Source organism: Lepidochelys kempii, chromosome 24 (genome assembly GCF_965140265.1).
Source record: "Lepidochelys kempii isolate rLepKem1 chromosome 24, rLepKem1.hap2, whole genome shotgun sequence".
NCBI lineage: Eukaryota > Metazoa > Chordata > Testudines > Cheloniidae > Lepidochelys > Lepidochelys kempii.
In genome coordinates, this window is record NC_133279.1 from 12,926,907 (window position 1) to 12,954,328 (window position 27,422).

At 54.3% G+C, this 27,422-nt stretch overlaps 1 protein-coding gene across 1 annotated transcript; it reads right to left on the reverse strand.

Annotated features, from left to right (window-relative positions):
• Positions 1-3,328: 3,328 nt before the first annotated feature.
• Positions 3,329-25,873, reverse strand: LOC140902924 (uncharacterized). The gene is made up of 17 exons (XM_073323507.1): positions 25,861-25,873; positions 25,455-25,700; positions 22,929-24,989; positions 21,764-22,889; positions 21,530-21,565; positions 21,182-21,388; positions 20,523-20,653; positions 19,570-20,441; positions 18,080-18,656; positions 16,373-16,962; positions 14,304-14,871; positions 13,316-13,917; positions 11,854-12,427; positions 5,396-5,595; positions 4,514-4,894; positions 3,708-3,996; positions 3,329-3,339 (listed from the first exon to the last, which is right to left on the reverse strand). Exons 1-17 carry the CDS (start codon positions 25,871-25,873, stop codon positions 3,329-3,331), a joined length of 8,484 nt encoding a protein of 2,827 aa, XP_073179608.1.
• Positions 25,874-27,422: the final 1,549 nt, after the last annotated feature.

The following is a 27,422-nucleotide window of genomic DNA, read 5'->3' on the forward strand; positions in this document are numbered from 1 at the left end:
CAACCTCTATGTGTGTGTGAATCACAGATTTCTGTAGTATGGTATCAAAGAAATGCTGAACTGAAAGGGACCTTGAGAAGTTTTCAAGTCCATCCCCCTGCGCTGAGGCACAACCAGGTAAACCCAGACCAGCCCTGACAAGGTGTTTGTCCAACCTGTTGTTAAAAACCTCCAGTGACAGGGATCCCACAACCTCCCTTGGAAGCCTATCCCAGAGATAGAATAGAGTTGAAAAGTTTTTCCTGATGTCTAACCTCAATCTCCCTTGCTGCAGATTAAGCCCATTATTACTTGTCCATGTTTATGACCAATGTGTATGACCCTGTACCTAACCACGAACTTTGTGCTGTTACCTACGGTGTCTATAAGAGTTAAATTGCTTCCCCTAGAATAGGGCTATAAGGCTGAGGCATGCCTGAGGTTGCCTGGCCTGACATGTGAAATTAAACACGTGGGGCGATGCCTCAGTCTTTGGATGATAGGATTAGGGAGGTAAATAAATCATCAGGCTGGAAACCAAATGTTTGTGCTAACCAAGGTAAGTAAATCTGTCAGTAAGCAAAAAGACAGAATGTCTGAGCTAGCTAAGAGAAGCGGGAGAACTCCCAGGGAAATATTTACTGTGAACAAATTCACAATAAGTTAGGAATGTAGAGATGAGGTAAAGAGTAGGTTGAACATGGACAATATGTACCCAGAGCACGCTGCACAGGGATTGGTTCCTGCAAAGTAACTAAGCCAAGCCAAGACTGTGTGATGCAATGTGTAGTGATTGCAATGAGATGTATAAATGTATTTAAAGGGAGAGAGTTTCTCTGTAACTTGGGAGCAGTGACGTACCCGCCATCCACCACACCTTTGTTTGCATCCCACCTGCACATTGCAGGTCACAGAATGTCACCCACCCACCCGGGAACCTCTGACTGAGGGATTGAAGTCCTCAAATCTTGATTTAAGGACTTCAAGTTAGTGGGACTCCACCATTTACTCCAGCAAATGGCCTGTTAAGAGGAAAGCAAAAGCCCCCCCGGATCTCTGCCAATCTGATCTGGGAGGAAACTCTTTCTTATAAGGTCGGTCGTGCCAAACCAACCTGATCTCTTTTCTATAGCTGCATATTTCCCGTCTGCCTTCCTACCATCCTGCTCTCCTTTGGGACAACTTTCCCTGGGCTTTCCTCTCTTGACCCAGTCACCCTGAATCTCTTTTCCAAGGAATTAACAGCTCCTTGCTCCCTGATGCCTCCCTATGGCTCTCCAGCACACTGGCCAATTCGGTTGCCTCCACCACTGTGGCACGTTCTTTATACAGAGTGTCCACCTTGAACTCTCATGGGCAACCATTCCACAACTGCTCTGGATCACCTGCTACAATGCCTTTTCCCAAGTTTCTGCTTTGTGCCCTGGCTGCTGGTGCTCTAAACACTCCTCCAGTGGGGAGCAAATATTTAGTAATGGGCTCTTCCATTGAGCAGAGGAAGGTCTAACACCATCTGATGGCTGGAAGTGGAAGAAGCTTCATGAGGTCAGACTGGAACTGAGGTGTACATTTTCAACCTTGAGGGGAATGAATCATTGACACCATTTCCCCAGGGGTGTGGTGGATTCTCCATCACTAGCCATTTTGAGCTCCCAGCTGGATGCTTTATAAACAGATCTGCTCAAGGGTTTATTGTGGGGCAGGTCTCTGGCCTGTGTTATCCAGGAGGTCAGACGAGAAGGTCACAATGCTCCCTTCTGGCCTTGGACTTCGTGACAGTATGAATCTGCCTCCTGGCACAAGCTTTCCCCACTTATTTGATGCATTTCCCTGAATTTCCTTCTGTGTTGCCCAGGGGTCAGTGTGATATTGCTTTTCACCAGTCTATCTATCACTGCATCCTTTGGTGCATCAACCTATTGTTCCATCCACCATCCACTACTCTCTCTTCCTCTCCCTCTCTCTCTATTTATCTATCCAGAGACTCAGTAGGGGGTGCTGGGGTGCAGAGAGCAGGACGGGGGCTGAGTAGGGGGCACTGGGGTGCAGAGAGCAGGACGGGGGCTGAGTAGGGGGCGCAGTAGGGGGTGTCGTGGGGGGGGTTTGAGTAGGGTGTGCCGGGCTGCAGAGAGCAGGACGGGGGCTGAGTAGGGGGTGCTGGACTGCAGAGAGCAGGATGGCGGCTGAGTAGGGGGTGCAGTAGGGGGTGTCGTGGGTGGGGGCTGAGTAGGGGGCACTGGGCTGCAGAGAGCAGGATGGGGGCTGAGTAGGGGGCACCGGGGTGCAGAGAGCAGGACGGGGGCTGAGTAGGGGGCGCAGTAGGGGGTGTCGTGGGGGGGGCTGAGTAAGGGGTGACGGACTATAGAGAGCAGGACGGGGGCTTAGTAGGGGGCGCCGGGCTGCAGAGAGCAGGACGGGGGCTGAGTAGGGGGCGCAGTGGGGGGTGTCGTGGGTGGGGGCTAAGTAGGGGCGCCGGCTGCAGAGAGCAGGATGGGGGCTGAGTAGGGGGCACTGGGGTGCAGAGAGCAGGACAGGGACTGAGTAGGGAGCACTGTGCTATTGGGAGCAGGGCAGCGGGGGCTCAGAAGGAGATTGTTTGTCTATTTAGCCACGTGCAAAGAGAAATGGCTAACTAACTAAGATGTAGGTGGGAGAAAAATAACGGCACAGAAGCAAATCCAAAGCCTTTGCCAGAAGCGTTTATTGATTCATAGATTCTTAGAGAGCTTTCAGTTGAATTCAGGATTCTCCTTCACTTCCTGTCCCAAAGTGTTGCTGTGCATCTGTGTGTTAAATACCTGTTGCACCCCACCCCAGAGGAGGCTGCATCTCAGAGCTGGGTGAGCCATCCCTGTGCGGCTGTTCCCCAGCTGCCCCGCCCCAGAAGTGGCTTCATCTCAGTGCTGGGCGAATCATCCCTGTGAAGCGTCACTGTGTGGCTGTTCGCCAGCTGCCTCCCCAGAGGTGGCTGCATCTCAGTGGCAGGTAAAGTGACCTCAACATAAATAATTAGCATAACACTTTGAGACAAAAAGGGCTTGGAAATATTAAGTAAAAAACACGGAGAGTTTTGAAATCAGGCATTAATTTGCAATCTAGACTAAGATCTTCCGCTGGTGGAAATCCATTGCTGGATCTACGCTGATTGACAGCAGCTGAGGACATCCACTGCCATAGCGTTTAAACAGCATCTCTGCATTGCAAGCAATCCACAAAGTCAGATGCTCTGCACAGGGATCTAGGGAAGGGAATTTAGTGCTTGTGCTAAGCTGGGATCCGTTGTGTCTCAGAGCCTGGTGGATTTCCAGAGGGTGACCCGAATCCTTAGAGGGCTTCAGAAATTCGTATTTCAGTCATATTCTAAAACAACAACAACAAAAAAAAAAGGAGGGAGGGTTCAAAAAAAAAGCAATCACTTAACTTCCTCTTCATTTGAGAGTCAAAATTCTGTTATTCCAAAAATACAGGGCTAGATGGGCCCATGGGTCTGAAATGGGGCCGTAGTGTGGGAATACTGGGTTGGATGGGCCCATTGATTTGATTTGGGGTGGTGATGGGGGCTGGGGGAACAATACCAGGGTAGATGGGCTCCTGGATGGCAGGGTGGAGGCGGGATACCAGGTTAGATGGGCCCATTGATCTGGTCTGGGGCAGGGGATACCAATCTCGGACACTGGCCCCATAGCTCCCTCGGACACAGGCTCTTGGTTCTGCTCTGCTCCACGTACCTTCCTGGGGGTTTTCGGAGAATCTCCAGTAGCTGAGGACCTCGCCGATGTTGTCCAGGACCGTCCCATCAGGCAGGCGCAGGTCATCGGCACTGTTCCCGTTGTAGTTCCCACAGGCGGCTTGCACCTTCCTGGCTAGCTTCCCATCAATTCTCACAGTCACGTCCCCACTGGTGCTGAAGAGAACCTGCAGTGCTGAGCCCTGGGCCACGGTCACCACGTTTCCTGCCCGGCTCACTGACACGACTCTGGAGGGCCTGGCCGGGAGTCGCACTGGGCGTCCATTCACCTGGAATGTACAAATGGAGAGGTCACAGCCAGAGACACCAAAGAGACAAAGAGAGGGGATAGAGAAACACTTCAGACTGAGGAGAGAGGGTCTGTGTTGGGTGGGTACAGAGACAGACACTGTAAGTGCCAGGGATGGAGGGATGGACAGACATTGCAGATGGCATGGATGGATGGATGGACACTGTAAGTGCAAGGGATGGATGGGTGGATGGATACTCCAGGTACAATAGACAGACGGATGGTTAGATGGATAGACAGATGCTATAAATGTTATGGATGGATGGATGCTAGGTGCTATGGATGGATGGAAGGGTGGGTGGACATGGTAGGTGGCATGGATGGATGGGAGATACAATAGATGGAGGGTTAGATGGACGGACAGATTCTATTGATGGATTGATGGATGGACAATGTACGTGACATGGATGGGCAGACGGATGGACAGACACTGTAGGGGCAATAGGAAGACAGACCGACAGGCCTCCCAGTGGCACCTCCCCACCTTTGCCCCTTACCAAGACTCTGCCGTTGCGGTTGACCAGGATGGTGAGCTTGTGAAAGTAGATGGTGATGGCCGTGACTCTGGGTGCACGGCACTTTTTGCAGGTCTGGAACTCTACCACCACTCGGAACCAGCTGGCGGCCCTAGTGTCGATGAGCGAGGAGATCTCATAGGTGCCGTCCAGGGGCACCTTCCCTGAGACCCCATCGTAGGAGGTGAAGACGTCTCCTCGGGTGATGGTGCAGTTCCCGTCCCGTCTCATGCAGCCCCATCGGCCTTGGCTCAGCTCACAGAGCTCCCCTGCCGGGCACTGGAATGACTGGCACACCACCCCCGCTCTCGGGATGCACCTGCACCGCTGCCGGCACCTTGGCGTGAGCACCCGCGCACCTGGCTGCCAGGAGAGACAGGCACATGGTTGGCGAGAGAGCAGACTCCAGGGTTCTATCTCCAGATCTGGGAGCAGGGTGGGGGCTGGTGCTTAGAGTGGGGGAGAAGGGGCTGGGAGCCAGGAGCCCTGGGTTCTGGGAGGGGAGTGGGGTCCAGTGGGTTAGACCAGGGAGACTGGGAGTCAGGACTCCTGGGTTCTAACCACAGCTCTGGGAATATCCAGAAAGGAATGTTACATCCTTTCTGATTTCATAGTAGCAGCTTCAGACTGGATGATTCCAATGTTAGGGTATTTTGAGCTATCCATCCCCATTCACACCCCTCCATCCATCTATCCGTCTCCCCACAGCCCCCTATCTCTCTCTGTTCCCCCCTCACACATCAGTCCTGTGCTGAACCCCTGGTTCCCCAGCTCTGTGTGGGGCAGCTGTGGATTCTCATTTGGGTCCTTCTCTGCCTCCAGATGCCGACCGCACTGGGCTGGCCCTATCGGGCGAGGGCTCACCTTGTAGTACCTGCCCTTGTGGAAGCAGTGGCAGTGCCGAATGGAGACGCACTCGCTGCCAGCCCAGAAATAGCCTTTGTTGCACTGGCACCCTTCAGCACAGATCTTGGGGCACTTGGTGATGTTGGCCACCCCTTTGCAGCCGCTGGAGCAGGGATTGGCACAGAGTTTGTAATGGCTGTTGGCTGGGCAGGTCATGGCTAGAGGGGAAGAGAGGGGAATGGAGAGGGTTAGTACATAGAGGACGGGTGGGGAGGAAATGGAGCAGCAGGAGGGGGAAGAAGGGGTTTTATAAGTGTCCTCTTTCAGCTACTCTTGGATGAATGGGTGGATGGATGGACAGATACTGCTGATGGATGGAAGGATGGAGGCAGGGATGGATGGAGATACTGAGGATGGATGGATGGAGGAAAGGAGCAGTGGAGATACTGCAGATGAATGAATGGAGGAAGGGATGAATGGATGGATAGAGATACTGCTGATGGATGGAGGAAGGAATGAATGGATGGATAGAGATACTGCTGATGGATGGATGGACACAAATATTGCTGCTGGATGGAGGGATGGATGGCTAAACAGAGATACTGCTGATGAAGGAATGACAGATACTGTAGATTGATGGATAGATGGACAAATACTAAGATGGATGGAGGAAGGGATAGGTGGATGGATAGACAGAGATACTGCTGATGTTTAGATGGAGATACTGTGGATGGATGGATGTGTGGATGCAGATACTGCTGATGGATGGATGGACGGATGAACAGATACTGTGGATAGATGGACGGATGGACAGAGACTGCAGATGGATAGGTGGAGGGATGAATGGATGGACAGATACTGTGGATGGATGGTTGGATGGACAGAGATATTGCAAATAAAGGGATAGATGGATGAATTGGTGGATAGATGGAAAGAAAGCTATTGTGGGTGGCTAGCTGGATGTATACTGCAAATGCATGAAAGGAGAGGAGAGAGATATCATGGATGGTGGAATAGATACTGTGAACTGATGGGTGGATAAATACTGTGGATGGACGGATCTGTGGAGAGATAGATCCTGACCAGGGATGGAGGGACTGAGAGAGATTTCAAACTGATGGATGGATGAATGTAGAGGGAAGGATACTGAAGAAGGATGGATGGACAGTTGGGTAGAGATATAGATATTGTTAATAGATGAATGCTGTGGAGTGGAAAGAGAGAGAAATAGATTCTGAAGAGAGGTGGATGCTGTGAATGGATGGACCAAGAAAGAAGTGGATGGAGGGATGCAGAGACAAGCTGTGATGAAGTTGGGGATTTTTGTAGTGTTTTACATAAATAGCATGTGCGCGCCTCAGTTTCCCTGTGTGCTGCATGTTTAACAAGGTGGTGGGAGAGGGTTTGTTGTTGCAGAGGACCAGGTGTGACCTCGCCTAGCAGCTGGGATTCCCAGACAACGGCCTGGAGATGGGGAACCCTAACAACTGGTGACCTGGAGACTAAGCCTGGCTGTTAGCTGGTTCTGGCCAGCGGGAGGACAAAGGGCTGAGGAGAGAGGGCCCCGGTGACCTGACCAGGCAGTTCCAGCCGGAGGGGAACAAAGGACGGAAGAGAAAGGGCCCCAGCGACCTGTTTACTTGGGATGGAAGACAAAGGACAGGGGAGGAGCTGTTGGAGCCGGGTGATATCCGTTGCCCAGCTGGAAAGCGCATGGTCTCTGGACTGGAGAGAGAGAGCAGGCAGAGCCCATCTGGATGCAGGAGAGACATAGATGTGCTGTGCTGAGGGAGGCCAGGCCTGAGGCCCTGAGAGTTTCCTGTGCTGGGTTCAGACACTCAATAAACCCTCCTGTTTTACGCTGGCTGAGAGTTGCTCTGGTCTAGAGAACAGGGGACATTATTCCCTCTGGGAGTGGAGGCCCCAGGGGTCCAGAGTGAGTGGACTAGCTGAGGGGGCCCACGGCAAGAGACAGGTGTACTAAGGCTCAGAGAGGTGCAGTTCCAGGAGGCAGAGGGACTTAACCCCCAAGAGATAACTCCCGAGAAGGGCTGTCGCACTGAAGGGGGTTCGCCCCAGGGACCATACGGGGCCAAGAGTGGGCAGAGGATGGTTTGTGGATGCACCCTGTGGACAGTTAGCTCTGAGTGTAGGCGCTTTGCAGTGAGTGGCTGCCTGTGATAAAACGAGGGGATTAAAGGAACCAGCGCGGAAATGGCCTATAACCAGCTCTGTAAGAGGGACCTGGGACATCAGGGCAGGGAAAGAGTGTTGAGCATTGGGAGGCTCACCCAGGAGCAGCTGGTTGCCTGGCTAGTAGAGATTGACCAGTCCAAGGGCCAAGTTCCAGATCCCAGCAGGGCTTCCGGGATGCCCGGAGAGCCTGGGAGTAGCAGGGCGTAGTTGGGGTAGTGGCAGGGGGTCCACTGGACCCAATTCCCCAGCCAGGATCGGGGCTTCCCACCTGGGTTCCTCCCAGTGCGTGTGAAGAGATGGGAACTGGAGTTGGAAGTGAAGGAGCTGGAGGAGCGGAGGCTAGCTGGCCGCTCGGAGCAGAGACAACATGAGCTGGAGTTGGAGGAGCGGCGGGCCAAGAGGGCCTGCCGGGGGGTAAGTGGGGAAGGGCCCCGAGACGCCAGTTCTGCAGGGAATCTAGACATCAAACTGCTACCCCAGTTTAAGGGGGGGATTTTGATGTCTACCTCACATCCTTTGAGAAGGCTTGTGATCTGAACCAGACTGACCCCGCAGACAGGCTCCGCTGTCTGACCCCCCTGCTGGATCCCAAGGCCATAGATGCCGTCAGCCAAATGGATGGTATTGAGATGGGGGACTATGACCTGTTCAAACAGGCTTTGGTGCTGAAGTTTGAACTGACCCCCGAGGCGTACAGGAAACAATTCTGGGGTGTATGCAAGACATAAGGCATCACCTACAAGGGGGTCACCAACCTACTGGGGGAACATCTCTCTGCAAGTGGGGAAAGGGCACAGGGGACACTACTGTCAAGGACATGTATAACCTGGTGGGGTTGGAGCAGCTGTATGACATCTGCCCTCCAGACCTTAAGGTGTGGTTAGTGAACTGGAAGCCTAAAGATCTGCACTGTGCGGGGGCACTGGAGGATGAGTTGTGGACAGCAGACTGGGGGCAGGCAGGAGACCCACATCGGGGACTCAGAAGGGGAGTCACCCAGAGACCTTTCAAAGGTGAGACTCCAGGAAGCCCAACTCAGGGGTGCCCATGAAGGCCAGGATGGGCCGACGCCCCTCGTGGGACTTGAGGGACCTGAAATGTAATTAATGTGGCTAAAAAGGACCCAAGGTGGTGTCACGCCCAAAGACACAGGATATTTTCGCCCAAGAGAACCCTCAAAGGGTTAACGGGCGAAGGGGAGACAGCCTGTAACAGAGGCTGAGAGAGTGACCTGGGAACCTGTCACCCAGCTGGCTCCTGGGGCAGAGCTGGCCAGGGGAAGGGGGAAGGCAGATGGGCTTCCCCTCCAAGCCCAGCAGATATGTCTGCTTGTGACCCCCGGGCTCAGGCCCCTGATCCCCAGTGGGAGTGGCAAGTGGGGGGCAGTGGGGAGACATTCACGGAGTGAAGCGATTCTGGGATGAGACTCTTGTGGGTGTGATGCAACTGCACCAGCTGCTATGGGGCTGTACAACTTGGGGGAAGGCTCCCAGATGGCAGCCATTCACCCAGGGTTCCTGTGTAGACACAGGAAGGATTGGGGTGCAGGGCTGTTAGTTGGGGTCCTTCAGCACATCAGCTTTGATGTACTCTTGGGAAGTGACTGTAACGGCCAAAGAGCTGAACCCAGAGATCGGACGGTGCAGAGGGCAGGAGCCAGTGAGCACGTGAATGGCCCATAAATGGCCTGGCTGGCAGGGAGGGGGGTACTTTTCCCCCTGGCAAGTAGCACAAGGGAAGAACTGAGAAGCTCTGGTTTCCTGCCTGTCTGTAGCCAGGCCCTGGAGCTGAGTGGGACAACAGCCCTGCACAGGGGAGAGGTGGCTCACACTGGCTCTGATGCGGCAACCAAAGCAGTGGGCTTGCTCCCTACCCTCACTGGGACACGGGTGCTGGGGGTGGTCGGACCCCGAGTTAAGATCCTGTAGTAAGGACACATCTGAATGGGGGCTCCAAAGAGGTTGGGGTGCATGATCAGCTACCTGCAGAGGTGCAGATGGGGGATGGACTGAAGAACTGGCCAGACGGTGTCCTGGTCCTTGCCTGTGGCTGAGGTCAGGGAGAGCCACTTGGCCTAGCACCGACAATCCACCCTGTAGGGGGGCGTGGAACCTCCAGTGCGGGGAAGTGAGTTGCCAGGGACAGGACTTAACAGGGCTGAGACCTAGGCCTTGTCCTAACATGGGAAAACTAAGGCACAGCAATGAGGGCTGGGCCCCAAACCCAGCCGCTGAATTCTAGACCTAGCCGCAGAAGGATCCCTTCTGGAAGAAGCAGGGGCCTTGTGGGCCCCAGTTTTGCGAGATCCTGGGGAAGGATCCAGGTGAGAGAAGGGACCCGGTACCAGGAAAGGGCTCCCTGAGGGAAAACTGAACTTGGGGTGTCAGGTGGTCCCCCAGAAGTACCACTGGGGGGATGTCCTGTCTTCTAAACATCAGGGGGTTCAGCGCACCCGGCGAGAGCTGCTGCAGAATGTTTACTGCCCCAGAAATTCACAGAGGTCCACCCTTGTGAGTTGGTGTGTGGAAGGAGAAGGAGGGGACCCCTGGACTTGATGAGAAAGAAAGGGGAACTCGGTGATGGATTCTGAACTATCGTTCTGGGGAAAGCTCACTGAGCTCATGGGTTTGGCCAGGAAGAACCTAGCCGGGGTCCAGGAACTGCAAAAGGGCTGGTATGACAATGTGCCTGATCGGGGACCAGAAGAGGGGTCTCAGCTCAGTGTGGAGAGCGCCTGGGGAGAGCCCTGTGAAATCAGCAACCAGCTGAAGGAGGAGATGCATGTGCTGGAGATGCCCAATTGGGCAGTTGTACCATGTCGACGTAATGAAGCTGTACTTTGACAGGGAGACTGTTAGTGTGGCCTTGTGTGTGGGCAGGGGAAGAAGGGGAAAGGGAATATATCTCCTGACCCAGAGCTGACCTCCTGCTGGAATAACTTCCCACTCTGACCAGCTAACATCTCCCTGCCAGCTGAGATCAGAGGGGCTGCGTTCGTACCCGCAGCCGGACGCCAGCTGGCCTGGGCTCACTAATCTAGCTGTCTCTGCGGGGAGGGGAGGTATTCCCCATTCACAGTCGCCGGGAAAACAGCCTGGGATCCGGAAAGAGAGGGTAGTGACATGCTGGCGTTAGGGTGATCTAGCCACCCTCCAGCCCCTGGGACTCACCCGTGGGGCTGGACCCCAAGTAAGATGAGTCGATTAGATCCGATGTGCACTATTGGAAGCTCAGTACAGTCACCATGTTTGATGCCTGCCCCAAGCCCAGGACTAACAAAATCCTAGACATGAGGGTGGGGAGCATTACCTCACTACTGTGAATCTCACCAGAGGCTACTGGCAGGTGCCTTTGGACCCAGTTGCCAGGTTGAAATCTGCTCCCATCACCCCTATAGGGCTCTGAGTTCCTGGTCCTACCTTTTGCTCTCAAGGGAGCGCCTGCCAGCCCCCAGTGCCAGGGGATCAGTTACTGAGGGGGGTGGAGGACTGTGTCTGGCATACGTTCACGATATCCGTGTCTTCAGCCCGACCTGAGAGAACCGTGTGTCCCAGTGAAGAGGGGGCTGGGATGCCTCCAGGTTGCAGGATGGATAATAGAGGCTGGAAAGGGTAAGATGAGGATGGCAGAGGTGTCGTACCTGGACCACACGGTGGGAAGCGGCTGCCTAAAGCCAGAGCCAGCCAAGGTGAAGGTAACCAGAGATTGGCCCATTCCTCAAACCAAGACGCAAGCCCAGGCCTCTAATGGGATGGCCGGGTACCACTGAAGGTTTGTACCCCACCTTAGCTCCCATTATGAAGATTGGTAAGTTGGACAAGCCAGACAAGGGGGTCTGGAACGAGCAGTGCCAGGGAGGAGGCTCTAACCCAGGGACTGATGCTGGTAAACCCAGACTTGGACAAACCTCAGATCAGATCAATGGGCCCATCCAACCCAGTATCAGACTTGGTACGGAAGACAAAGGACCGGGGAGGAGCTGTTGAGGCCGGTGATATTGGATGCCCAGCTGTAAAGCGGGGGGCTCTGGGTGAGTGAGTGGACTCCCTGAGAGGGCCCACGATGAGAGACAGGTGTGCTAAAGGCTCAGAGAGGTGTGGTTCCAGGAGGCAGAGGGGCTTAACCCCCGAGAGTGGACCCCCGAGAAGGGCTGTCACACTGAAGGGGGTTCCCCCCAGGGACCGTATGGGGCCAAGAGTGTGCACGACCTGTGAGTCTGTGACACAAGCAGAGGGATATCGAGGAGGGATGGATTGGTTTCAGCCATGGGCAACACTTACGGCAGAACTTCTTGGTCCTCCAGGGCTTGATCTTGACACCAGCAGCCTGGCAGGCAGTGACGTAACTGTGGATGGACCTGCACATCAGCCTCCGGTTTCCCCCGGCCTTACACAAGTCGTGCACACAGTTGTTGAAGAAGACGGTGGGGTTGAGGGTAGAGTAGCAGGTGCTGAAGGGCCCGTAGGGCGCCCGGATGATGCCGCAGTAGTTGTTGTGGACGTAGCTTGCCTTCCGGGACTCCTGGCAGGCGGGGCAGACCAGGCTGGCACAGCCATGGTCACATACTGCCCCGGGGACTCTCACCCTCCAGGAGACACCCAAGTCCCGCAGGTCTCGGGCTAGGTGGCCATTAGGCCGCAGGAGATCATCATGTGGTTTGCCATTGTAGTTGCCGCACAGGCCGCAGGTCTGGCTATGGTAGCTCTTAGGCACAGTGATGGCCAAATAGTAGTTCAGGTCAAAGGAGAGGTGCAGGCCAAATTTGGTGTGCAACACCACATTGGCACCATGGTAGTAGACACGCACCAAGCCATTCTCCAGCTGGAAGGGAAGGTAGTAGGAGATGCCATCCACCTGGGGCAGGGGAGGGGAGAGAGTGGGTTTAATAGGAACTGTGGCATTTACTGTGTAAGGTAGCTACTGCCTATAATAGGCCCTCTTACATATGCTTCCATCCTCCCACCTTACCCATCCATCCATCCATCCATCCATCCATCCATCCATCCATCCATCCATCCATCCATCCATCCATCCACCTTGTCCATCTATCCATGCATCCATCCGCACACCTTATCCATCCATCCACCCCCCTTGTGTGTCCAGCCATCTACCTTCTCCATCCCATTCCATTCACCTTTTCCATCCATCCATCCCCCTTGTCTGTTCAGCCATCTATCTTCTCCATCTCATTCCCCTTGTCCATCCATCCATCCATCCATCCATCCATCCATCCATCCATCCATCCATCCATCCATCCATCCATCCATCCAACCATCCCCCTTGTGTGTCCACCCACTCACCTTATCCATCCATCCCTCTGATCCAACCACCCACCCATCCTCCTTATCCATCTTGCCACCAATTCACCCACTCACTTTATCCATCCATCCATCCACACACACTCCCTTCCATCCATCCATCCATCCATCCATCCATCCATCCATCCATCCATCCATCCATCCATCCATCCATCCATCCACCAGTATCCACCCACCTAATGAGCTATATACATTCAACCACTAATATCCATCTATGCAACTCTTTATCCACCTATTAATTCACCTATTCACCAGTCTAGTATCTATCTCTCCACCCTTCTCTCAGCATCCCCTTATCCTTCCACCTACCACCCTCCTGCATCCTTCCACCCCTCTTCCCCATCCCGCCTTTCCCCCATGCCCTGCCACCTTCGGCAGCCAATCAGAGACAGAGGCTTCCCAAAAGCCCTGTGTGCGCTCTTACCAGGACAACACCGTTCCTGTTCCGCACCAGGGTGAAAGTGCGTCTGTAGACGATGATGGACACAGTGTTGGTGACAGCAGCCTTGCTTCTGCCCAGCCGTTCATTCTTCACGTGGATGGCAAAGGAGGGCAGGTAGCCCTTTCGGACACAGCTCTTGGCAAGTACATAGGTGCAGTTGCCTTGAAAATCAAAGGGGAAGCCGTCGAAGGTCAGGTAGTGGGGGTCACCAGCGGCATGGCACGTGCCAGTCCTGGGCACCACTGGGTGGCACTTCTGGATGCCGTCCACTACCCGGCACTCCTCGTTGTGGCCGCAGGAGAAGTGGTGGCACTCCACGATCCCCCCTGCCTGGCATGAACACCTCTGCTTGCAGAAGCCATTGGGGTAGAAGGTCTCGCCCGGCTTGTAGTAGAAGCCCCGGTGGACACAGCCGCACTGGGAGAGGGGGACGCACTGATCACTGCTCAGCACAAAGCCTTCGTCGCACACGCAGCCCTCCCGGCACTTGCTGGGACAGCGGGACGGGGTGTAGAGGCTGCGGCAGGTGGCCGGACAGCTGCTGGAGCACATCTCGTAGTGGCTGTTCTGGGGGCAGGGTGGCCCTATGGGGAAACATCAGAGGGATGTGGATGTCCCAGCTTCCTAGTGCTGACCCTGACCCCTATTTCCGTGATCCTCTCCCCATCCCCTCTATGCTCTCAAACCCCCTTCCCCTCTTCTCCATCCCCCAACAACCCAACCCCTCCTCCCGTGTGCCCCTGCCCCTCTCCCACCCAACCAGAGACTGGAGAGAGGACCTGCCCCTTGGATCCCACCCCATCCCTGGACGGCTGGGACAGTGGAAGTGTCACCAGCTGGCTTGTCTGTGGGAATGTATTTATACAGAGTGCCCAGTGGGAATCAAATCTGAGTCCCTTGGATCTAAAAGCATGAGCCCTGGGGGTGCGGGGCGGGAAGAGATGACACACCATGCAGTGAGCACACTCACGGCAGAATTTGTTGGTCCTCCACTCATAGACCTTGGCACCAGCTGCTTGGCAGGCTGCGCCATAGCAGGCGAGGATGTGGCAGACCACAGTCTGGTTGTCCTTGTGGGAGCAGCGGTCAAAGATGCAGTCTTTGAAGTACCCCTCTGGGTTCACCTTGTTGTGGCACTTCTTGAATGGGCCGTCCCTGTCCAGGAGGAGCCCGCACTCCTTCTTGTCCTTCCTATGCTGCTTCTCCACTCTCGCTATGTCCATGCAGTCTTCCTTCTCCATCTCCATGCAGCCTGGGATGTCCCGGGCCTTCCAGCTCCTCCCAAAGTCTGATGGGGTGGGCGCTGGCAGCAGGTTGCTCATGGTCATGTCGTTGTCATCTTCCCCATCAAAATTGCCACACAGGCCACACACTGAGCGGCCATAGGTGGCTGGCACCTTCACCCGGATGTGGTTCTGGCCGTCAAAGGTCACTGTTAGGCCAAAGGCTGTCTTCACTACTATGTCCCAGCCCCGGTGGTAGGCCGAGATCTTGTCATAGTCGATATTGTAGGGGAGGTTGATCTGCAGGCCGTTCAGCTGTGGAGGGCAGCAGTGGGATACAAGGGGAGAGAGAATACTGCAAGATTAAAACTGACCTTTGGCCATGGAAACGTCTTTAGCCCAGGAGAAAACACCCATCGGTGTCTAGGTGAATACAGATCCCACTCATTGGGGACAGGACCGAGCCTGGAACATCTTGTACATCTTTGACCACAGAGCCTAATCCTGAGTCCTTAGTATTTAGTCAGTAGTATTTATTAATTACTCATGACTTACTCATGATTCATTCCTTACTCAGGAGTTACTCATTCCCTACTCACTACTTACTTATTCCTTACCCCTTAGTAACTAAGGGGTGGGCAAATTTTTTGGCCTGAGGGCCACATCTGGGTATGGAAATTGTATGGCGGGCCATGAATGCTCACAAAACTAACAATTCATGTTCAAACAGGGACATAAGAACATAAGAACGGCCCTACTGGGTCAGACCAAAGGTCCATCTAGCCCAGTATTGTGTTTTCTGACAGTGGCCAATGCCACCCAGAGGGAATGAACAGAACAGGTAGTTATCAAGTGATCCATCCCCTGTCACTTATTCCCGGCTTCTGGCAAACAGAGGCTAGGGACATCATTCCTGCCCATCCTGGCTAATAGCCATTGATGGACCTATCCTCCATTAATTTATCTATTTCTTTTTTGAACCCTGTTATGGTCTTGGCCTTCACAACATCCTCTGGCAAGGAGTTCCACAGGTTGACTGTGCGTTTTGTGAAAAAATACTTCCTTTTGTTTGGTTTAAACCTGCTGCCTATTAATTTCATTTGGCGACCCGTAGTTCTTGTGTTATGAGAAGTAGTAAACAACACTTCCTTATGTTAACAACACAAGTTTGTTTCAAAATCAACACTATTAAAATAATTCCGTTGAACAATGCGGTGTTAGAAAATTACATTATGGAGCTGTCTGTTGATTACTCACTCCTTACTCAGTAGTTATTCATTACCTACTAAGAAGTTATAAATTCCTTGCTCCTTAATATTTGTGCCTTATGAATTCCTTACTCGGTATTCACTACTTACTAAGAAGTTATGCCTTCATTAATGTTTATGCCTTACTCTGTACTTACTCACCTCTTACTCTGTAGTTACTACTTCCTTTCTCCTTATTCAGTACTTACTCATTCTTTCTCAGTATTTACTTGTTATTTACTCATTCATTATTCATGACTTACTCATTCCCTACGAGTTGCTCAGTAGTAAATTCATTTCTTGATCCTTAGTCAGTATTTATTCACTTTCTCACTCCTTACTCAACGCTTCTTCCTTATTTAGTAGCTACTCGTTACATATTCCTTACCCACTACTTATTCAATACTTATTAGCTACTTGCTAATAACTTCTTACTCATTCCTTACTCAGTAGTTTCTCTTTACTCATTCTTTATTCTGAATTTACTCACTCTTTACTGGATAGTACTCCTTGATGTCAAAGGAAGGCACCTGCATCTGTGCAGCTGCATGAAGTGACTGCACACTTACCCGGATCTTTCCGTGGATAATGACAAGCTTCACTCCGTAGACCTGGATCTCTACCACCTTGGTGCCAGAGCCACTCTTGCTGCCCTTCCTCTGGTACTGCACCAGGACCTGGAACTTCACCAGGCTGGAGTTCTTGTGGCACAAGCCAGCCAGGAGGTAGACACAAGTGCCGCGGAAGTCGTAGCGAAGCCCGTCGAAGGTGATGTAGTGCGACTCCCCCAGGGCGGAGCAGGTTCCGTAGAGGGTGGGATAGCAGCTCCGGACACCGTTGGCCACCCGGCACTCCTCGCCCGGCTGGCACCGGGAGATCTGGCAGGTGACCTTCCTGCTGTGCAGGTTGCACTGGCACTTCTGCCGGCACTTCTTGTCCCCCCAGAAATGCTCTCCAGGTGCGTAGAGACGCCCCTTGTGGATGCAGCCGCAGCGCCCCTTGGGGATGCACTGACCCCCGTCCAGCATGTAGCCCTTCTTGCACTGGCAGGTCTCCATGCAGGGCAAGCGGCACTTGTTCAGGGTTGCAAAGTCATTGCATGTGGAAGGGCAGGCAGAGCCACAGAGCTGGTACTGGCTGTTCTCTGGGCAGGGCAGAGCTGTCAAAGGGACAGGACATCAGCATCAGTGTTTACTGTTTCCTAACAAAGCCATGGCCACCAGAATCTCTGCTACATTATAAGGGTGCCCCGGGGTCTCTATCACACATCAGAGGCACTCAGATCCTCCTGCTGTGCAAACACAGGCCTGGGCCTCCTGAGCTAAAGGGGAACCGCTCTCTTTTGACAGCAGTATGGGGGGTATGACACACAGCTGTTCAAGTCTGATTCCATCCAGCAGTGGGTGCGGTCACACACACACACACACACACACACACACACAGAGACCAGGTGCAACACATCCTGCGGGAGGTGGTAGTTATTATACACATGCACACTGCAGACAGAATATTTATCCATCCATCCAATTACAGTCCATCTCCATCTACAGCATACATCTAACTGCCTTTAGGGGGAGGGATAGCTCAGTGGTTTGAGCATTGGTCTGCTAAACCCAGGGTTGTGAGTTCAATCCTTGAGGGGGCCATTTAGGGATCGGGGCAAAAATTGGGGATTGGCCCTGCTTTCTTTTATATTTTTGGGGGGAGGGATAGCTCAATGGTTTGAGCATTGGCCTGCTAAACCTAGGGTTGTGAGTTCAATCCTTGAGGGGCCCATTTAGGGAACTGGGGCAAAAATTGGGGATTGGTCCTGCTTTGAGCAGGGGGTTGGACTAGATGACCTCCTGAGGTCCCTTCCAACCCTGATATTCTATTCTATTCTGCAATATCTATTCATCCATCTTCCATCTGTCTCTATCTCTCCATCCATTTGTGGTATCTATCATCCATCCCTCAGTCTATCCATCTATCTTCCATTTGTCTCTATCTATCTGTTCACCTCTCCATCCATCCATGGTATTCACCCATCCATCTAACAGATGTGTCTGTCCATATATGAATCTACTCTGTCTATCCACTCTTCTTCAGGACCTATAGGTATCCTTCCATCCAGACATTTACACCACATTCCATCATATTGGGACCCAGAGCCCCATGCTGGTTGCAACCCAGCAAACTGTACCCACTGGACACAACACCCATGTCCTAGCCCTTCCCCACACTCCCAGCACTCAATGATATGGCTGCCCATGGCCCCATCTCCTCTCATTACTCACGACAGCCGGCCTGCTTCCTCCAGTCTTTCACCACTGTGCCCTCCCGCTGGCAGGCATCCGCATAAGTCTTGAGCGCCCGGCACAGGATCTGCTTGTAGCCATCATAAGTGCAGAGGTCGGCAACGCAGTCATCTAGGAAGGCCTTGGGGTTGATCAGGACATGGCAATGTCGGAAGGGGCCATTTTGGGCTGTCTTGGTGATCAGACCACAGTAGGCCTCTCCGTGGTAGCGCCTCACCAACTCGGGTGAGCAGCCCCCGCACTTCCCCTTGCAGCCATGCCTGCACTGTCTGTCACCGTCCTCCACCTTCCAGCTCTTGCCAAACTCTATGGCACTGGTGGCCAGATGCCGCGAGGGGGTGAGGAAGTCATCACTGGGGTCTCCGTTGTAGTTGCCGCACAGGCCACACAGCCTGCTCAGGAAGGCCTTGGTGACCTTGACCACCAGGTAGTAGTTCCAGTCGTAGTAGACCTTCAGGCCGAACTCGGCCTCCACGACCAGCTGGCCTCCCCGTTGGTGGAGCCAGAGCTTCCCGTCGTACAGGGAGACGGGCAGGCGGGTCCGCTGGCCGTTCACCTGGGGAGGGTTAAGGGAACAGCCTCCATCAGGCTAAATGCTGAACACCAGGCTGAGGGGAAGAGCAGCCTTGTGGCTAAGGCCTTGGCTGGGGTCTCTGGAGACCTGAGTTCAAGTCCCACCTGTGCCACTAGGGCTCTCTCTCAGCATTGGCTTGGGGGCTGGGCTAGGCCTCAGCAGTGTTGATTCCTTTCTCTGTCCCAGACTCCTTGTACTAGGGTGGGATTTTTTCCCCACCACCCTTTGCAAGGGATCTGGATGCCAATTTCCCTTGGGAACCAGGCAGCCTACCTGGCAGAACACAGCCATAATCTCCCAGTGCTGGGACCTCCTCCACTGGAGCATCTAGGCCCTTCACAAGTATTAACGGATTTAACTTCACAACCCCTGGGAGGGAGAGCAGGGCCATTATCCACAGAATACAGGGATCAAACAGAGAATCTGTGGCACAGGAGGGAATTGTAAACTAAGGTCTCCTACCTTGTAGGCTAGCGCTGCAACGTCCTCCCACTCCTGTTCAGCTACTGGAGTTAAATTGTGAGGTCTTGGGGACAGGCAGTGTCTCTCGTTGTGTGTCTGGGCAGTGCCTGGCACAACAGGGCCCTGATCTCAGGTGGGTCAGGGACTGTGTCTTGCTCTGTCTGGGCAGTGCCTGACACAACAGGGCTCCAATCTCAACTGGGGCAGGAATTGGGTTTCGCTCTGTCTGGGCAGTGCCCGGCAAAAAAGGGTGGCCCCTGGATGCATCTGATCCACTCTGTTATAGTCAATGGAACCTGCTTCTCCTCTCACACACAAAGGTGTAACTCCATTAGCCCCAGTGGAGTCACTCCGGATTTACACCAGGTGAGTGAGAGGGGACTTGGCTCCATTGACTCCAATGGCATGGCTGTGGGTTGTGCTGAGTCCTTACCCTGGCGAGCCCGTACTCGTACTTGACCATGGTGATGTTGTAGTGGTAGACCTTGATGGTGACCTGGCTGACGAAGGAGACCTGTGTGTTGCCGCGCTTCTGGCTCTTGGTGATGATGTGGAAGGCAGGGAGCTTGGGTTTATGGCTGCAGATCTTGACCACGGTGTAGCTGCAGGTGCCATGGAAGTCATAGCTGTGCCCATCGAAGGTGTGGTAGTGGGGGTGGCCTGAGGCCCAGCAGATGGGCTGGGAGCGTGATGCTGGGACGCACTGGGGCCAACCACCTGCCACCTCGCACACCATCCCTTTGCTGCACTGGACAGTGTCGCAGGACTTGTGGGTTGGCACGCACTTGGGCCAGCCGTTCACTACCTGGCACAAGGTGCCTGGTTTGCAATGCACACCATTACAAGAGGGTTTCTTTGGCATGCACTTGGGCCATCCATCCACCATCTGGCACACAGTACCTGGTTTGCAATGGATGCTGGCACAGGAGGGTTTCCTTGGCACACACTGGGGCCAACCATCCACCATCTGACACAAGGTATCCTGTTTGCAGAGGATGGTTTCACAGGAGGGTTTCTTTGCCACACATTGGGGCCAGCCATTCACAATATGGCACACAGTACCTGGTTTGCAATGGATGCTGTCGCAGGAGAGCTTCTTTGGCACACACAGAGGCCAGCCGTCCACCATCTGACACACGGTGCCCAGTTTGCAATGCACACTGTCACAGGAGGGTTTCTTTGGCACGCACTTGGGCCAGCCTCCCACCATCCGGCACATGGTACCCGGTTTGCAATGGATGCCATCACAGGAGGGTTTCTTTGGCACGCACTGGGGCCAACCGTCCACCATCTGACACAAAGTATCTGGTTTACAAAGGATGCTGTCACAGGAGGGTTTCTTTAGCACGCACTTGGGCCAGCCGTCCAGCATCCGGCACATGGTACCTGGTTTGCAATGGATGCCGTCACAGGAGGGCTTCTTTGGCACGCATTTGGGCCAGCCGTTCACCATCTGGCACACGGTGCCCAGTTTGCAGGCAGTTTCAGCACAAGATGGAGGAGACAGTGGGGCAGCTCTGAAAAATCGCATACACTTGGGCCAGCCATCTATGGCCTTACACACAGTCCCTTCCTTGCAATGTACTCCATCGCAGGCCGGTGGGGTGTGCACACACTCTGGCTGGCCATTCACCAGTTTGCACACAGTGCCCTCTTTGCACTTGAAGTGGTGGCAGGATGGCACTGGGACACAATTTGGCCAGCTGTGAATGATCTCGCACACAGTCCCTGGTGGGCACTGGAAATTCAGGCAGGATGGTGGCACGGGAACACACCTGGGGCCATCCTTCCCCATCTCGCACATGGTCCCTTCTTGGCACAAAAAGGCAGCACATGATGAAGGTGGAGAGGAGACACACATGGGCCACCCCTGAAGCATCTCGCACACCATGCCCTCTTTACAAAGGGTGTTCTGACAGGATGGCACAGGGAGGCAGTTGGGCCAGCCGTTTACCATCTTGCACGTTGTTCCATCTTTGCATTGGATTTCTTTGCAGGATGGTGGGATGTGAACACACTTGGGCCAACCATCATCAATCTTGCACACAGTCCCCTCTTTGCAGCGGGTGTTCAGGCAGGATGGCACAGGGACACACTTGGGCCAGCCATCTTCCTCCTGGCAGAGGGTCCCCTCTTTGCAATGGGTATTCTGGCAGGATGGCACAGAGACACATTTTGGCCAACCATCTTCAACCTTGCACACAGTCCCCTTTTTGCACTGTGTGTTCTGGCAGGATGGCACAGGGACACACCTAGGCAAACCATCTACTTTGCTGCAAAAAGTACCCTTTTTGCACTGTGTGTTCTGGCAGGATGGCACAGGGACACACCTGGGCCAGCCATCTGTATCTTTGCACACAGTGCCCTTTTTGCAGTGGGTGTTTTGGCAGGACGGCACAGGGACACACCTAGGTGAGCCATCTACTACGCTGCAAAAAGTCCCCTTTTTGCAGTGGGTGTTTTGGCAGGATGGCACAGGGATACACTTGGGCCAGCCATCTATGATCTGGCACCTGGTCCCCTTTTTGCATTGGATGTTCTGGCAAGACGGCACAGGGACACACCTGGGCCAGCCATCTACTATGCTGCAAAAAGTCCCCTTTTTGCAATGGGTGTTATGGCAGGACGGCAAAGGAATGCACTTAGGCCAACCATCTACGATCTGGCACACAGTGCCCTTTTTGCAGTGGGTGTTCTGGCAGGATGGCACAGGGACACACTTAGGCCAGCCATCTATGATCTGGCACACAGTGCCCTTTTTGCATTGGGTGTTCTGGCAGGATGGCACAGGGACACACCTAGGTGAGCCATCTACTATGCTGCAAAAAGTCCCCTTTCTGCAATGGGTGTTCTGGCAGGACGGCAAAGGGACGCACTTAGGCCAGCCATCTATGATCTGGCACACAGTGCCCTTTTTGCAGTGGGTGTTCTGGCAGGATGGCAAAGGGACGCACTTAGGCCAGCCATCTATGATCTGGCACACAGTGCTCTTTTTGCATTGGGTGTTCTGGCAGGATGGCACAGAGACACACTTGGGCCAGCCATCTATGATCTGGCACACAGTGCCCTTTTTGCATTGGGTGTTCTGGCAGGATGGCACAGGGACACACCTAGGTGAGCCATCTACTATGCTGCAAAAAGTTCCCTTTTTGCAATGGGTGTTCTGGCAGGATGGCACAGGGACACACTTAGGCCAGCCATCTATGATCTGGCACACAGTGCCCTTTTTGCAGTGGGTGTTCTGGCAGGATGGCACAGAAACACACTTGGGCCAGCCATCTATGATCTGGCACACAGTGCCCTTTTTGCATTGGGTGTTCTGGCAGGATGGCACAGGGACACACTTAGGCCAGCCATCTACTATGCTGCAAAAAGTCCCCTTTTTGCAATGGGTGTTATGGCAGGACGGCAAAGGAATGCACTTAGGCCAACCATCTACGATCTGGCACACAGTGCCCTTTTTGCAGTGGGTGTTCTGGCAGGATGGCACAGGGACACACTTAGGCCAGCCATCTATGATCTGGCACACAGTGCCCTTTTTGCATTGGGTGTTCTGGCAGGATGGCACAGGGACACACTTAGGCCAGCCATCTACGATCTGGCACACAGTCCCCTCTTTGCAATGCATGTTCTGACAGGATGGCACAGGGATGCACTTGGGCCAGCCATCTATGATTTGGCATATGGTACCCTTTTTGCAATGAGTGTTCTGGCAGGATGGCACAGGGACACACTTGGGCCAGCCATCTATATCTTTGCACACAGTGCCCTTTTTGCAATGCGTGTTCTGACAGGATGGCACAGTGACGCACTTGGGCCAGCCATCTACGACCTGGCACACAGTCCCCTCTTTGCAATGCATGTTCTGACAGGATGGCACAGGGATGCACTTGGGCCAGCCATCTATGATTTGGCATATGGTACCCTTTTTGCAATGAGTGTTCTGGCAGGATGGCACAGGGACACACTTGGGCCAGCCATCTATGATCTGGCACACAGTGCCCTCTTTGCAGAGTGTGTCATGGCAGGATGGCACAGGGACACACTTGGGCCAGCCATATATCATGTGGCATACAGTGCCCTTTTTGCAGTGGGTGTTCTGGCAGGATGGCACAGGGACACACTTGGGCCAGCCATCTATATCTTTGCACACAGTGCCCTTTTTACAATGGGTGTTCTGGCAGGACGGCACAGGGACGCACTTGGGCCAGCCATCTATATCTTTGCACACAGTGCCCTTTTTACAATGGGTGTTCTGGCAGGATGGCACAGGGACGCACTTGGGCCAACCATCTATATCTTTGCACACAGTTCCTTTTTTGCAGTGGGTGTTCTGGCAGGACGGCACAGGGACGCACTTGGGCCAGCCATCTATGACCTGGCACATGGTCCCTTCCTTGCAGTGGGTGTTCTGGCAGGATGGCACAGGGACACATTTGGGCCAGCCATCTATGACCTGGCACATGGTCCCCTCCTTGCAGTGGGTGTTCTGGCAGGATGGCACAGGGACGCACTTGGGCCAGCCGTCTATATCTTTGCACACAGTGCCCTTTTTACAATGGGTGTTCTGGCAGGACGGAACAGGGACGCACTTGGGCCAGCCGTCTATATCTTTGCACACAGTGCCCTTTTTGCAATGGGTGTTCTGGCAGGATGGCACAGGGACGCACTTGGGCCAGCCGTCTATATCTTTGCACACAGTGCCCTTTTTGCAATGGGTGTTCTGGCAGGATGGCACAGGGACGCACTTGGGCCAGCCGTCTATATCTTTGCACACAGTGCCCTTTTTACAATGGGTGTTCTGGCAGGATGGCACAGGGACGCACTTGGGCCAGCCGTCTATATCTTTGCACACAGTGCCCTTTTTGCAATGGGTGTTCTGGCAGGATGGCACAGGGACGCACTTGGGCCAACCATCTATATCTTTGCACACAGTTCCTTTTTTGCAGTGGGTGTTCTGGCAGGACGGCACAGGGACGCACTTGGGCCAGCCATCTATGACCTGGCACATGGTCCCTTCCTTGCAGTGGGTGTTCTGGCAGGATGGCACAGGGACACATTTGGGCCAGCCATCTATGACCTGGCACATGGTCCCCTCCTTGCAGTGGGTGTTCTGGCAGGATGGCACAGGGACGCACTTGGGCCAGCCGTCTATATCTTTGCACACAGTGCCCTTTTTACAATGGGTGTTCTGGCAGGACGGAACAGGGACGCACTTGGGCCAGCCGTCTATATCTTTGCACACAGTGCCCTTTTTGCAATGGGTGTTCTGGCAGGATGGCACAGGGACGCACTTGGGCCAGCCGTCTATATCTTTGCACACAGTGCCCTTTTTGCAATGGGTGTTCTGGCAGGATGGCACAGGGACGCACTTGGGCCAGCCGTCTATATCTTTGCACACAGTGCCCTTTTTACAATGGGTGTTCTGGCAGGATGGCACAGGGACGCACTTGGGCCAGCCGTCTATATCTTTGCACACAGTGCCCTTTTTGCAATGGGTGTTCTGGCAGGATGGCACAGGGACGCACTTGGGCCAGCCGTCTATATCTTTGCACACAGTGCCCTTTTTACAATGGGTGTTCTGGCAGGACGGCACTGGGACGCACTTGGGCCAACCATCTATATCTTTGCACACAGTTCCTTTTTTGCAGTGGGTGTTCTGGCAGGACGGCACAGGGACGCACTTGGGCCAGCCATCTATGACCTGGCACATGGTCCCTTCCTTGCAGTGGGTGTTTTGGCAGGATGGCACAGGGACGCATTTGGGCCAGCCATCTATGACCTGGCACATGGTCCCCTCCTTGCAGTGGGTGTTCTGGCAGGATGGCACAGGGACGCACTTGGGCCAGCCGTCTATATCTTTGCACACAGTGCCCGATTTACAATGGGTGTTCTGGCAGGACGGCACAGGAACGCACTTGGGCCAGCCATCTATATCTTTGCACACAGTTCCTTTTTTGCAGTGGGTGTTCTGGCAGGATGGCACAGGGACGCACTTGGGCCAGCCATCTGTGACCTGGCACATGGTCCCCTCCTTGCAGTGGGTGTTCTGGCAGGATGGCACAGGGACGCATTTGGGCCCACTGTCTGCCATTTGGCAAAAGGTCCCGTCCTTGCAATGGGTGTTCTGGCAGGATGGCACAGGGACGCATTTGGGCCAGCCATCTATGACCTGGCACATGGTCCCCTCCTTGCAGTGGGTGTTCTGGCAGGATGGTACAGGGATGCACTTGGGCCCACTGTCTGCCATCTGACAAAAGGTCCCGTCCTTGCAATGGGTGTTCTGGCAGGATGGCACAGGGACACAGCTGGGCCAGCCATTCTGAAGTTTGCACACAGTCCCCTGTTTGCATTTGATGTGATGGCAGGATGGTGGGTTGGGGACGCATCTGGGCCAGCCGTGTACAATATTGCAAGTAGTTCCTTCTTTGCAGTACACTGAGTTGCAGGTTCGAAAGTCAGGGATGCAATCTGGCTCTCCATTCTTGTCGATGCACTGGTACCCCCTTCGGCACTGCACTCCGCTGCAGGGATCTGGGTGCTTGGGATGCTCGGGATCAGCAGCTGAGGAAGAAAAATACACACAATTAATTGAAAAGGCCACCGTGGAAGAATCACTCATGCTCATGGCAAAACCTACCACTTGGGTGGTAGCTAGCGGGAGCTGGAAATGAAGCTGGCTCCTAAAAACAGCAATGTGAGGCAGGACGGCACAGGGACCCACCTGGGCCAGCCATCTATGGCACTGCACATAGTCAGCCTGCACCTGTGCCCATTGTTTGACTCTAATTAAGACTGTGTGTCTGTCACAGAGGTCAGGGAGCATGGGTGGTGCATCTAACAGGCAGGGGAAGGCTGTGCCTCCCCAAACATCCCCGAATGATCCTGCCCACGTTCTGTCCAGAGGTCCCTTCTTGCTGCTAGTTGGCCCCAGCCCAGGCAGGCTGCTCCTCTTCTGGGAAGGGAAGCCTGCTGGGGCTGGGGCTAGGGCGGCTGGGACTTGGAGTAGCTGGGGCTGCCCAGTGCTGGCAGGGCCCCCGGCACAGGGGCTGCACCACCCAGTGCTCCAGGGCTGGGAGGGGACCAGGGGGACCACATGCCACCTGCATGTCTGGTGCTCTGCGCGGTGTCTGGTGCTCTGAGGCTGGGGTGGGGGGTAGGCCGATGGCCTGATGCTTTGGGGTTGTGGGGTGTGCATGCCTGCCCAGTGTTCTGGGGCTCTGGGCCATCCACCCGTCCCGTGATCCAGGGCTCGGGGCTGCAGGAGGTGTGTCTGGGCTTAGGGGGAAAGGGGGAGGGAGGGACGGGCCTCAGTCGGAAGGGGTGGGCCAGGCTGGGGGCTAGCCTCTGCAAGCCACTGCTTCACCCACCGCCCATGCATGGAAGTCACGGATTTCATGACTTTCTGTGACCTCTGCGACTTCTGCAGCCAGTGTGGCTGGCTAAGGGACTTCCTGAGCCAGGCAACCTCTAGGCCAGGGCTGGAGCAGGGTGTTGGGATGCAGGGCGGCGCTTACCTGGGGTGGGGGGGAAGCCCCCTGGCTCCCACTGGCATGTCCCTGCAGCTCCTAGGTGGAGGGGCTCCATGCACTGCTCACACCCACAAGTGCTGCCCTCGGAGCTCCTATTGGCTGCGATTCCTGGCCAATGGGAGCTGCGGAACCGGCGCTTGTGGCAGGAGCAGCATGCGGAGCCCCCCTGGCTTCCCTTCCTCCTAGGAGCTTCAGGGCCATAATTAGGAGCCAGGGAGCTCCCTCCCTCAGGTAAGCATCACCCCCGCCCCAACACCCTGCCCCAGCCCTGAGACCCCTCTTCCCCCAGCGCCAGCAGGAGTCCTGGGTCGCGCACCACCACCTGCCCCCCCCAGCACCAGTGGGGGTCCCGGGTCATGTGCTGCTGCTCTTCTTCCCCCCAGCACCAGCAGGGGTCCCGGGCTACCCCTGCCCAGCACCCACGGCCCCCTGGCCCAGGTTTTATTTAGGGGTATATAGTAAAAGTCATGAACAGGTCACGGGTTGTGAGTTTTTGTTTACTGCCCATGACCTGCCCCTGATTTTTACTAAAAATATCCCTGACTAAAATGCAGCCTTAACTCCAATATGTAACACACCGAGACTCACCAGCCAGACACCTGGGAAAGAATTCTCTGTAGTAACTCAGAGCCCTCCCCATCGCGTGTCCCAACACTGGCTGTTGGAGACATTGCTGCTACCACTCGTAGACATGCCATTGTGGGCAGTCTCATTATAGAGTCATAGAATATCAGGGTTGGAAGGGACCTCAGGA

Excerpts from the sequence above, each read along its gene's own strand:
- LOC140902924 (XM_073323507.1), bottom strand. Across the intron at positions 22,890-22,928 it reads GTGCGTCACTGTGCCATCCT|ATATAGATGGCTGGCCCAAG; the intron begins GTCAGAACACGC and ends CTGTGTGCAAAG. Across the intron at positions 14,872-16,372 it reads TTATCCACGGAAAGATCCGG|CTGAACGGCCTGCAGATCAA; the intron begins GTAAGTGTGCAG and ends TGCCCTCCACAG.